Source organism: Ursus americanus, chromosome 2, assembly GCF_024610735.1.
Source record: "Ursus americanus isolate L20-20 chromosome 2, mUrsAme1.1.p, whole genome shotgun sequence".
Classification (NCBI taxonomy): domain Eukaryota; kingdom Metazoa; phylum Chordata; class Mammalia; order Carnivora; family Ursidae; genus Ursus; species Ursus americanus.
The window spans coordinates 42,057,956-42,070,213 of NC_142128.1; the positions used below are offsets into that span (position 1 = coordinate 42,057,956).

The window sequence follows — 12,258 nt, forward strand, 5'->3', positions numbered from 1 at the left end:
CCACCCCTGTACCTTGTGGTTTGACAAGACAAACAGCCTAGCGCTTGGGGTCCTCTTTAAATGATTCAAGAGCAGGGCGCCTGGGGGGCTCAGTTGGTGAAGCGTCTGCCTTTAGCTCAGGTCATGATCCCAGGGTCCTGGGATCAAGTCCCGCATCGGGCTCCCTGCTCAGCAGGGAGTCTGCTTCTCCCTCTCCCTCTGGCACTCCCCCACAACTCGTGCTCGCTCTTTCTCTCTGCCAAATAAAATCTTTAAAAAATTTTAAAAACCCAAATAATTCAAGAGCAAATCAGTTTAGCCACAGAGCATAATTTTTCAGAAAGCTGAGAACATCTCTGTTCTTTTTTTTAAGTTTAGTTAAGTCCTCTCTCCACCCAACGTGGGACTGGAACTCACAACCCCGAGATCAAGAGTCACAGGCTCCTGAAACTGGACGTTTTCAGGATTGACATTCACTCACACCAAATCAGTCTTCTATCTGGCATTTTCCCAAGTTGACACTGAATTGTTCACCAAGGAGCTGGAACCCCTACACATCCCTTTACCTCCCCCTCCCCCATTCTCCACCACTCAATCCGCACCTCTGACCTGGGATTGTGCACATCACAACAGAGGTGCCTGGGGCACCTGGCTGGCTCGGGAGGCACGTGACTCTTGATCTCAGGGTGGTGAGTTCAAGTCCCCATGTTGGGTGTGGAGCCTACTTAAAAAAATTCAGAGGTTCCTGAAGAACAGAACCGAGCCGCCAAGACCTGTACTCTTGTTGTTATTCACACAGCTGAATCCCCAACATCCAACCCAACGCCTGGCATCCAGCAGGCGCTCAATAAAGGTTTGTGGCATGAAGGGGGGACAAAATATTGTCTAGGAAGCAGACCTAAAACAAGCACAAAACATCTGTGCCTCTTCTTACTTGTTACTGAGTTGGTTTCCAAAGACGTGTGGTCTGGAGCAGAGTCTTGTGTTCGTTAGTGTTTTGGGTGGTGCCAGTAGTGGGTGTGTCTCGGCTGCAGCCAGACCCCCATGTGCTCTCGAGGCTGTCTGCCACTCCGACAGCAGAGTGGCCACGGTGTTTTGGGTGGGACTAACCTGGGGGTGCAGCCGCCCCCCCCCCCCCCCGCCAGCAGAGAGTCTACACTGGGTTACACTGCACGTGAGCACAGACCGGAACTCGCCTTCGTATCAAGTGCTGGTGTGCAAGGAAATTAGGGAAAGCGTCTGATGGGGGGGCGGGAGGGGAATTCTGAAGCTGGAGATTTTCTCCTGGCTCAGAGCAAACTGCAATAAAACTAGCAATAACCAGCTCTGGGAAGGGCAGGAAATGACACGTCCCCACCCCAGCAGCTTTTGTTCAAAAAACTGGGTGACTTAACGATACGATCGTGTGTGCTGAGTTTTTTTAAGCAAGGACTATTAGACAAAGCTAAAACATTTCAGTAATTTTGTCTCAAGGCCAACTCAAGTTTAAAAGTTGATTGGAAATTTCAGCACACCGCAAACATTAAGACTTAACCGTCCTTTGTTCTTCTATCCAGGGGTTTCCTTCCTAACAAGGTAGAAGTTTATTTTTCTTGCTTGTCCCCCAGCCACGGCCCTTGTTTCGTCCTGCATCTTCTCACTGCTTACTCCCGGCGCTCCCCACCCCACACCGCTCCAACAGAGCTGCTAACGTTTTCCGCACCTGGGGACAGCCACCTGTCACCGCTCCACACCGTCTTCCGATGCCCGCCCAGGGCACTCGACATCATCGGGCTCAGTGACTCCCCATCTAGGAAAGGTGGCATGGCTGCCATCACGGTCCTCCGGGATTCCATACAGATTCCTGGAGCCTATCAGAATCCATCAAATCAGAATCTCCAGGGGTTAGGCTGAGAAAATGAGAGAACAGAACAGAGCAGCTCTTGGCTGACAGGTACTTGGGAGGCACACACACTTCAGACCGGCCCTCGCGCTTCCCACGCCCTCAGCCCCGAAGCATCCCACCTACCCCAGGATAGCCTTGACTCTCTCTCTCCAGGCCTGCGCTGGAGGGAGTGCACACCCGTGTGCTTGAGCAGCAGGGGGAGGGGCAGAGGAGAGGGAGAACCCCAAGGACACTCCCCACTGAGCGTGGAGCCACTGAGCAACAGGAGGCTCGATCTCATGACCCTGACATCATGACCTGAGCCGAAATCAAGAGCTGGACGCTCATCGGACTGCCCCCCCGCCCCCCGTCAGCCCGATCACAATCTTTAATTTCAAGCTGAGCAAATCCAGGATGACTGCAAATGCGTTTTCAGTACTGAACCATCTCTTAAAGCCAAGTGCTTGTCCAAGTTAACACAGACTCCTAAAAAGTAAGACGGAATGTGTCATCCTTCTCAGTCAGTTCGGAAAAGGAGCAACACTACCAACTACTTGTCAGGAGCTTCCTCAATTTATATAGACTTTTTAAGAAAATAAGCAATAAACAGTACAAGTGAGGAGAAACCTCAGAAATCACCTGCTTTGATCTTCTCGCTCACTGCATGTGGGTCACGTTCGGCCTCTCCTCAACTCGCCTGCTCTCCTGTTAGCTCTCAGTCCCCCGCTGGACCCAGCCTGACAGGGCCCTTCCTCCTCTGAATTCCTGTAACATCCCCAGTAGGAAGCGGGTCACCTCCGACTGCACGATCCGTCTCCAGCTCTACGTGCCAATTCTGTCAAAGTTCAAAGCAGGGACACTCCTGTGCCTTCGAATCCCAGTCTCCCACGGTGCTTAGTGCACAGAGGCCCATGAACACTCCGATGGAATCCCGGCGCCTCGCCTCCCAGACGCTCGGTTAGGTTAGACGGTTAGACGCTCCTCCACCACCCGTTTCAACAGTGGACCCCGCTGACCGTCACTGACCTGCTCAACACTAGTAACGACGACTCACACACACATTCCTTCAACGTCCAAACGAAGGCCTCCCCACAAGCGCCGGTGCCCATTCCGAGCAGTAGAGACAAAAGCCATGACTCCTCACGGTCTCACATTTAGTTTCTACACTTGAAACAGCTTGAACCCTTGATCGGGTGGCAAATATGCTCTCCTCTCAATGCGTTTTTCCTGTCTCCCCAGCACTCCGCCTCTACATACTTTAGGGTCTCGGTAGGGATGCTCAGGCACCTGCCCCCCCCAGGGGTGGCAGTTCACTTTGCACCACCCCCAAGTCCTCCCTGGCATGGCCAAACACCAAGCATTCCCAAGCGTCCCGGCTGCCGGAGCCAGGACAGGGGACAGTGCCTGCAGCGGGGAACCAGAGTCCAGAGTCACTTAGCGGTGGGACCCCACTCACTGTCACAAGGAGACTCTTCAGCAGCTGGACCGCAGTGCCTCCCCTCCCTGCAGCCTGTCCACCTGCCCCAGAGCGAGGTCCTCTCTCTGAATGAAGGGGTGTTCCACGGCACGCTCCCTTGCACTCGACACAGGTGTTCTGCACAGGGTGGGCACTCACATTTTTCAATCAGTATTTTCCAGAACATAAAATCTCATGGTATTAAATTTTCTTAAAATGACCTTGGCAATGATTCCAAGCATTTCCACCCACACACAGGTAAGTAAAGGAGAAGCCCAACAAGTTGTGTAAAAGTCTGTATTGTGTCATATAAACTGTCTTCAATACACACGCATAAGTGAACGACTGCTCTTCCTTCTCCCCCCCCCAAACATCACAGTAGACCAATTCTTGCTAAAAAAGGGTAAAGTTAAACATACCCCTCCTGAATTCTAACAGCTCATTCTAGACACGAGCTTCTACATTTTTTGACTTAATCGGGCACAGGCATCAACAGTCTCAGTGCTTTCAAACGTGTCCCTGAATGTTTCTCTCTTCAAAGTTCCAGGCAGTAATTGATTTTAGTGCCCTCAAATTGGATAAACTCTTCAGAGCTTATGAATTACATACACTTATGATCACTAGGAAGAGAGCTGCTACCCATACACATTATACCCCCTCAATGAGATATTTAGCACCATGAATGGAATTCTCAATACTAATGGGCTAATTAATCCATGACCACATATAGAACAGTGACAGTCTTAAAAACACAAATTTGTGATTTTTCTTGTATACAATATAAATTCCCTCCTGTCTTATAGATCTTTCTTTCTGGCAATGTTCTCTGCTGCCTTGAATGTCCTGAATGATTAGACAGCTGTCAAGTCCTTGCTTGACGCTAATTACAATTCCCTAGGTCATTAGTAATGAGAAGCTAAGGCATTAAATGTAAAAGGCTCGAAGCGAATTTAAATGTGGTGAAATACTGTTAAAATAGAATTGCACTGCATTTCTTCTCTACCTTCATGCTTCTCTAAAGTGCTATGGTTCCTATCAGATTTCTGTCCTGCATAGATTCGAATTCTGGGTCTTTCACTACTGGATGGCTTGAGTACCATAAAACATGATTTGGTTTCAAAAGGGACCACGACCTAGCTAAAAAAGTTGCAACCACCACCTTTCTTTAAACCTAGGACATCACATTGAGTATGAGGAAAAAACACAACCACCTGTCCTTCCGCCTGTCAGTAAGAGGGAAAGCAGTTAAGCCGAGGTGTGCGCTTTTTAGGAGGTGCTGTAGTCATGTTCTTCAGGGTTAAGATGGTCACAAACTCTGTCCGTGACATTTAGTGTTCAATCTGTGCCACATTATTCTTAGCACTTCTGCACCTCATCTCCATACAAAGTCCAGATAGCAAAATAATCCTGATTCTGAAAGAGAACTCCCCACCCATACTTAAAGCTGTTCCTTCCCAGGACACTAGTTTCCCAGCTATGCACAAATATCAAGGTGGTATTTTCTTAGACTAAGTTTTGTCAAGGCTCAGACAGCCCTGTGCAGTCAGCCCATCAGGGTCCCTGTAACGAAATCTTCGATGAGAAACTCAACACACAGGAATTCTAAAAAGCTTCACGCCGGGCTCGTTAGCACGGAGACGCCCTGGGCTTCTCTGAGCATGGAACCTAGTGACTGTCTGTGTTGACGAGGCACATACAGCATTGACTCTAACTCTCGAGGTCTCTTGCACACAGACAATGCAGTCAGTCCGATGAAGGACCTAGAAAACGTTCTGCCAGGCCTAGCTCTGCTAGAGAGCACAGGGAAGCACTGGGAAGCACTTAGTGTAAACGTACTGGTGTGCGCATCTCTGGGGAAAAAAAAATAAACCTGCACAAGGCCATGGCTGTCCCAACCAAGGGTCAGAACAAGAGCTCAGTAATCCAGTAATGGCTCCCAAAGCATATGCCTTGGAAGCTAACAAAAGGCTAAATCCTGAAAGGAAGAACAAAATAACCTCAGAGTAAAAACCCTCATACATTTTACTCGCTTCTGCTTGTCCTCACCTAGCTCAGTGCATTTGAGTCAAATGTGCACTTCTTAGGAAAGCCAGCCTTGCACTGGGAACACGGTCCTGACGCTACCTCTCCCTAGCGGAGTCCCACCCGCCCCCTCCATGGCCTGGCTTCCCTGATCTCATCAGTCCCTGATCTGCAACAGGAGGCAGTTCCACAGCGACGCCCTGAACCTGGTGTTCTGTGGTTTTCACTGTGTGTCCAGGAAGCACCTGTGAACAGAAGAAAGTGAGGCCCTTCCCTGGGAAGGTCTCAGGGAACCCAAGCTGAAAAGGACACGAAGTAGTGAACAGCAGAAAACTCCTCATGTGGGCTTTGTCAAACGCACATGGTATAAAGACTCCCCCAGGGTAGAAAAAATCGACACTAATTAACTAATATCAGGAACAGAACCCAAAACATTGGTAGATCAAATTCTAATGTGATAATTTACAAGTAGACAGTGCTCCACTGGGTTAATAAATCAGAATTAGCTAAAAGACAGTATTCTAAACACCACGTCACTGAAAACTCCCACTAGGCATACCCCCTTCATCAGTTACATTTAGAAGAACGGTCATGACAGGAGAAAGAGCAAGCACCATGCTCACTCGTGCAGGCCACTGGGTTGCTCTGAGTAAACCCTGGGGTTCACAGGCGAACACTGAACATCTTCCCTTCAAGTTACAGAGTCCTTCTTCTTCCGGAATGGTGATTTCAGTCGCTTCCATACACTGGATTTGGGTTTAGATTTTTTCTCCATTGCCAGCACTGCCTCCTTTTCTTTCCTACGTATCTCCCGTACAAGGGCATGGAACACATCATCAATGTAGTAGCGGTATGCAGCGGACGTCTCAAAAAAGGGACAGCTGAATTCTCGTGACAAAGCCAATCCTTCTTCCTTGGTGACCTTTAAAAACGTAAACATGAGAAGATGTATAGTGGTAACCACAGAAAACAATCACAACTGCCCCAAAAAGTGAAAAGTGAAGGGGCTATCTGAACAGAAAGACAGCTCTACTCTGGAGGCATCCAAGTGGAGTTCAGTTGGGAGGCTCAACCCTGATTCCTTCTTCCCTGCCTATGAAGTAATTCTATTTTTCTTTTTTCTTCCTTTCCTTTCTTTCTTTTTTTTTAAAGATTTTATTTGTTTATTTGACAGAAAGAGAGAGAGCGCACAAACAGGAGGAGTGGGAGAGGGAGAAGCAGGCTGCCCGCAGAGCAGAGAGCCCAATATGGGGCTCGATCCCAGGACCCTGAGATCATGACCTGAGCTGAAGGCAGATGCTTAACGACTGAGCCACCCAGATGCCAATGAAGTGATTCTATTTCTAATCCATTTTAAAGATAACTTTTTGGAACAGGAAATAGTTACAGACACCAAACATGTAATTTTAATTTTCTTAAAATCTAAAAGAAATCAAAAATCGGTATGTCCAATTAGGGGTAGACCATAATTTCTCCTAGGTCTGAACATTTTGACTTTTTCTAGCTTTTTGCTACCATAAGCAGTCTGGCAATGAACGTTTTATATATAAATTCTGGATGGGTTTTTCAATCAGGCATTAAGTGAGAAGCACTGTGAATCTATCTACTGCCAAACTACTGCCGAAAAGTCTGTCCCTACTTCGCTGCTTCCACCAGCGGTCCCGACATGCCTGTTCTCTATTCCTCCAACTCTATACCAAACAGCCAGATTCTAAACATTGTTGCCAGTATTAAGAGTCTGGCTTACTCTACAATCCTCTACAATTTCTCTTACTCTCCCCTTCCAGGTCCCCTTCGTGATCCTCACCATCAGGAAGTACATCTTGAAGTCTAAGCTACATTTGTACTGCTGCAACATAAACAGATCGACTGATTATTTTCTAAGGTTTTAGGAACTGAACATTCCATGATCCTTCACATAATATGTATTCTGTCATCTGATTACCATCCTGTGGATTTTATCCTGTCAACTGATTTCTAAAATCCAGATTTTATCCAAGTTAATTGCAAACCAATAGATTTAGAGAAATTTCTAAGGTTAGAGAGAAGTCAATTTAAAATTTTTATTTTAAAGCAAAGGAACCTATATACAGCGAACCAACAAGGACCAATCTGAGACTACAGACTGCATTTCTGCTCCCTCCTCACCTGTCTTAGCTGCTTTAGGTCAGATTTGTTTCCCACCAGAACCACAGGTGTATCATCAGTGCGTCGAACTCTGTAAATAAGCTGCTTAAATTCCCGAACTTCATGGAAACTTCGACGATCAGTGATGGAGTAACAGATGATAAACCCTTCTCCTGCCCTCATATACTGATCCCGCATGGCTGTAAACTCTGCCTGCAGGGAAACAGGATCATTAACGGACTGATGACACCTAGAGCTGCACACACATTAGCTACGATTTCAGATCGAAGAAGAGACATGTATCAATTACCTGCTATCCTGAGTCAGAGGGCATGAAAAATTAAGAGAGATGAACTGGTGATCTTCTCTGCGTAAGCCTTCCCCCTCCCCTCTACTAGAGTGAAAACACCTTTACACATGGCGTTCTGAGACTTAATACCTGTCCAGCCGTATCCAAAATGTCCAGGTTGGCAGGCTCATCATCAATACGGATCCGGATTTTATAAGCGTCTTCTACAGGAAGGAAGAAATGTGTACTATAAACCCATAAACACACGAATATGCAACCTCAATTTTTTTCTTGAGTAATCTCTATGCCCAACGGGGGGCTCCAGCTCAGGACCCTGAGATCAAGAGTCGAATGCTCTACCAACTGGGAGAGCTGGGCATCCTGCAACCTTATTTTAAAATTCATCTTACAGAAAAGTAGATTACACACAGTTCTTTAAACGTCCAGATTTTCTCAGGAAGTATGCTCAATCCATTTAGATACATAATTTGGGTCTTCTACTGAGGTGTTTTGTGTTTTTCACCTAAGTGATGACATAAATTTATTCGTTGTTTAAATTTACAATACTTCATCTACAATTCTAAGCTAAAAAACGATCCTGATTGTCTTTTTAAGAAATATCAGGCTCTGGGGCACCTGGGTGGCTCAGTCAGTTAAGTGTCCGACTCTTGTTTTCGGCTCAGGTCACGAGCTCAGGATTGTGAAACTGAGCCCCACAGTGGGCTCCGAGCTGGGTGTGGAACCTGCTTAAGATTCTCTCTCTCCTTCAAAAATTAGGCTCGAAAAGTAACTTTACCATTTGTTAAACAGTTATTAGATGCCAGGCATTATACTAAGTAATCTGTATACCTTAATTCATTCAACAGTGGCAATATTCCAATAGCGACAAATATCCTAATCCATAATCCATAGTAGTATTATCTCCATTCTACAGATAAAAGAAAATTCAATTCTGAAACATTAAATGTTTTTCCCATATTACAAAGTTCATTATACAGCCAGAATCAAAACCAAGGGCTCGTTGACTCCAAAGCCTTATATAGGGGCACCTGGCTGGCTCAGTCGGTTAAGCATCTGCCTTCAGCTCAGGTCATGATCCCAGGACCCCAGGGATTGAGTCCTGCATTGGGCTCCCTGCTTGGCGGGAAGCCTGCTTCTCCCTCTCCCTTTGCTGCTCCTCCTGCTTGTGCACTCTTTCTCTGTCAAATAAATAAGTAAAAATCTTTAAAAAACCCAAACAACCTTACATACTTAACCAAATACTATGGTCCCTCCTCATTTTAATACTATACAAAAAAGAAAAACCATCGTTCACTTTTTCTAAATAACCCAGATTGTCATAATTTCTTCTTTATGAAAACAAATTTATGTGTATTATTATAGTAAACTTGGAAAATACAAGGAAATTTTAAAAAAGGAAAAAAACCACTCGATATTTCCATCATTTAAACAACTGCTGCTTATACCCCAGTGTATTTCAATATTTTTTCTTTTCTTTTCTTTTTTTTTTTTAAGATTCTATTCATTTATTTGACAGAGAGAGAGAGTACAAGTAAGGGGAGCAGCAGCAGGAGAGGGAGAAGCAAGCTCCCGGCTAAACAGAGAGCCTGACTCGGGGCTCAATCCCAGGACCCTGGGATCATGACTGAGCCAAAGGCAGATGCTCAACCAACTGAGCCGCTCAGGCGTCCCTCAATATTTTTTCTTGAACCCCTGCTCATGACTCTTCCTTGAAGATAAAGAGCTCACTAAACCAATGTTTCTCAAACTACAGGTCATGATCCATTAGAATTAGTGAGTTGTGAATGAATTTAATGCGTTGGGACCAATATTGAAATAAATAAGCAAAAATCTACCAAAAAAAAAAAATACAAGAGCATACCACCTGTACTGACATAAACACAATTTCCTGGTGCTTTAGTTATGCGTATGTATGTACCATATACACACACTTGCACGTGTACTGGCTACAAAGTTTTTCTTCTTAGACTTAGCAGCCAAAGTCTGCAACAAAGCCCCCTAAAGAAAAGGCCCTAAATTATAAACTCCATGAGAGCAACTGCTGCATCTTTTTGTTCACCACTGAACTTCCAGGGCCTACTACAGTGCTTGGCACATAATGGGAACTCAAGATAACTAGGTATTTACTGTTGAATCAGGTGATACTTTCAGGAGAGCAGCTGACTGGGGGGGGGAATCAACTGATTAAAGAAATTAGCTCTTTCAGAGAACACGTATGACTTTTACTTTAAAGAAAGGGAAAAATATTTGTGGAGCTCTAAGTAAATTAAGTCCTAAACTGAGTTTATTTCTAAAATTCCCAACATAGTTGGAATCCCAGAGCAATGCTGTATGTTTAAAAAAAACAAACAGGGTTTCTATTTTCCTCAAGCCACAGAAGCATGTGCTGTGTAAAATGACTACATCCAAACCTGGCTTGACACAGCTCACTGGCTTTGTGGAAAACGGAGCAGCAGAGGCCTGACCCAACGGAAATCCCTCCTAGAGACCCAGGATCCTGACACAATGTCCCCCTCTGAAAATACTAGTAGTATGGCACCCCCACTCCCCTCCATTTTTTTTTCATCCTGGGACGTAACCCCCTGGAATCAAATCTGCTACCTTATAGTTCAGGAATGACGGTAATGTTTTTTTTTTTTTTAATATATATATTTTTTTTTTATAATGATTTTTTATTATATTATGTTAGTCACCATACGGTACATCCCCGGTTTCCGATGTAAGGCTCGATGATTCATTAGTTGCGTATAACACCCAGTGCACCATGCAATACGTGCCCTCCTTACTACCCATCACCAGCCTATCCCATTCCCCCACCCGACGGTAATGTTCTTAATTGTCTCAGCAGGGAATAGCAATTTTTTCAAAAGGCAAAACAAAATGTTTTTACTCCCCCAGCGTTTTGCCGGCCACAGAGCGCTGACTGTTGGAGAAGACGTGAGAGAAGACCTCACTACGTGATAAGCTCGAGGAACAAGGAAGTGTAGGAAGAGCTTCCAGGGGAAGAGCGCGGGCTGCAGGTCTGAGTGGTCAGGGCGCAGCAGGCCGGCTGGACTCGTTTCTCTGCTTCCTTTTGTGGAAGTTCAAACCAGCTGACTCATAGTTACAGAGCCAGAGACCCTTAGAGAAGTGACAGCGAACGGCTTCGAGGCCGGGACACTTTTCCTTTCACCTGGCGACACAGCCTGGGAACCACGAAAACCTAACGGACAAAGTGTTCCGTGAACGTTGACAAAGACAGACGCCGAAGACAGCTTACCGCCCTACCGAGTTAAGCGAGGAAAAAAGAAATATCTGTTCACCAAGTGCTGTAAAATTCCTGTAAAAAATCTTGTAAGGACACCAAGAAACGCTCCGGAGTAGTTGAACACGGTTTCAACAACTGACACCACGACAGGTCTACACAGTTTATTTGGAGACTGAAGTGGTAACGTGACTTACCGATGGTGGGGTCGTGATCTTCTGGAAATCGGTGGCTGATGAACTGCATGGTCATGGCTTCGAAACGAGAAACGAAAGTTAAAATCCGCAAAAGAACAACTGTCAGCCTCCCATCTGGCTCGGTGCGGGAAGTGGGAGCACGGGCACCTACCGCTCTTCCCCACGCCGCCGGCGCCCAGCATCACCAGCTTGTACTCCCGGGAGAGGCCGGCGGGGCTGCCGCAGCCGCTGCCCGCGGGGCGCGGCCCCGGCTCCATGGTCCCTCGGGACGCGCACCTGGAAAGCAAGGAGGACGCGCTGCGCCCCGGCCGCAACCGGCGCCCCCCGCGCTGCCCCCCGCCCCCCCCACCGGCCCGGCGCCTCCTCACCCCCCCGGGGCGGTCCGGCCGGCGACACCACACAGCGTTCCCAAGTACTGCAGTTTCCAGAAGAAAAACAAAAGCGGCCGAACAACTTAGGCTTCCTCCTCAGACCAGCGCGCCGGCACAGAGGCCAGGAGGCGGCCGCTCAGGCCCCCAGGCCCTCCGCGCGTTCCCGCCCCCGCCCGCGCGCCGCGCCAACCCCCGCTCGCCCACCCGCCAGACCAACGCGAGGTCCCGGCGCTGACCTGTGACCCCTCCCGTGGCCGGGGAAGATGGCGCCACCGCGGGGGGGCGGGGCCGCGTGACGTGCATGGCCCCGCCCCGGGAGCCCCGCCCCCACCGGAGAGCCGGGGTCGCCGGTGTGCGCACGCGCGAGGGGAAGCGGGGCGACCTTGGTGGGGGCCGTTCGTGACAAAAGCCGAATTGGGGCCGAATGGGAACCCACCAAATCCTCCCCGAAACAGCGCGGACGCAGCTGCAGTGCCGGGGCTCCGAGGGGCCGAGGTGCGCGGACCCCACGCAGGCAATGCGCTTCAATGCGCTTCCAGGAGCAGGCTTCTTGCTTTGTTGTGAAATGAACGCGCGACCGCGGCCGGAGCTCAGGCGCTTCCACACGGGCTTTAACTCAACACTGCGTAACCAGGGCCCCGTCACCGCTCTTCGGGGGCTGCACGCAGGCTCCAGGGGGAACTTGACT

General features: G+C 47.9%; 1 protein-coding gene across 3 annotated transcripts; it reads right to left on the bottom strand.

The window, feature by feature from the left end:
- Positions 1-3,582: 3,582 nt before the first annotated feature.
- On the bottom strand, positions 3,583-11,865 carry RIT1 (Ras like without CAAX 1). Of its 3 annotated transcripts, none has more exons than XM_045784216.2 (6): positions 11,807-11,865; positions 11,351-11,475; positions 11,200-11,256; positions 7,888-7,961; positions 7,470-7,661; positions 3,583-6,243 (listed from the first exon to the last, which is right to left on the bottom strand). In XM_045784216.2, the coding sequence occupies exons 2-6, from the start codon at positions 11,454-11,456 to the stop codon at positions 6,013-6,015; spliced, it is 660 nt and encodes a 219-aa protein (XP_045640172.1). In that variant the 5' UTR covers positions 11,457-11,475; positions 11,807-11,865; the 3' UTR covers positions 3,583-6,012. The 3 variants fall into 3 exon arrangements, with proteins under 3 accessions (XP_045640172.1, XP_087711136.1, XP_045640171.1); XM_087855010.1 differs by lacking the exon at positions 11,807-11,865 and adding an exon at positions 11,775-11,793; XM_045784215.2 differs by lacking the exon at positions 11,807-11,865 and adding an exon at positions 11,568-11,759.
- Between the last annotated feature and the right edge of the window lie 393 nt (positions 11,866-12,258).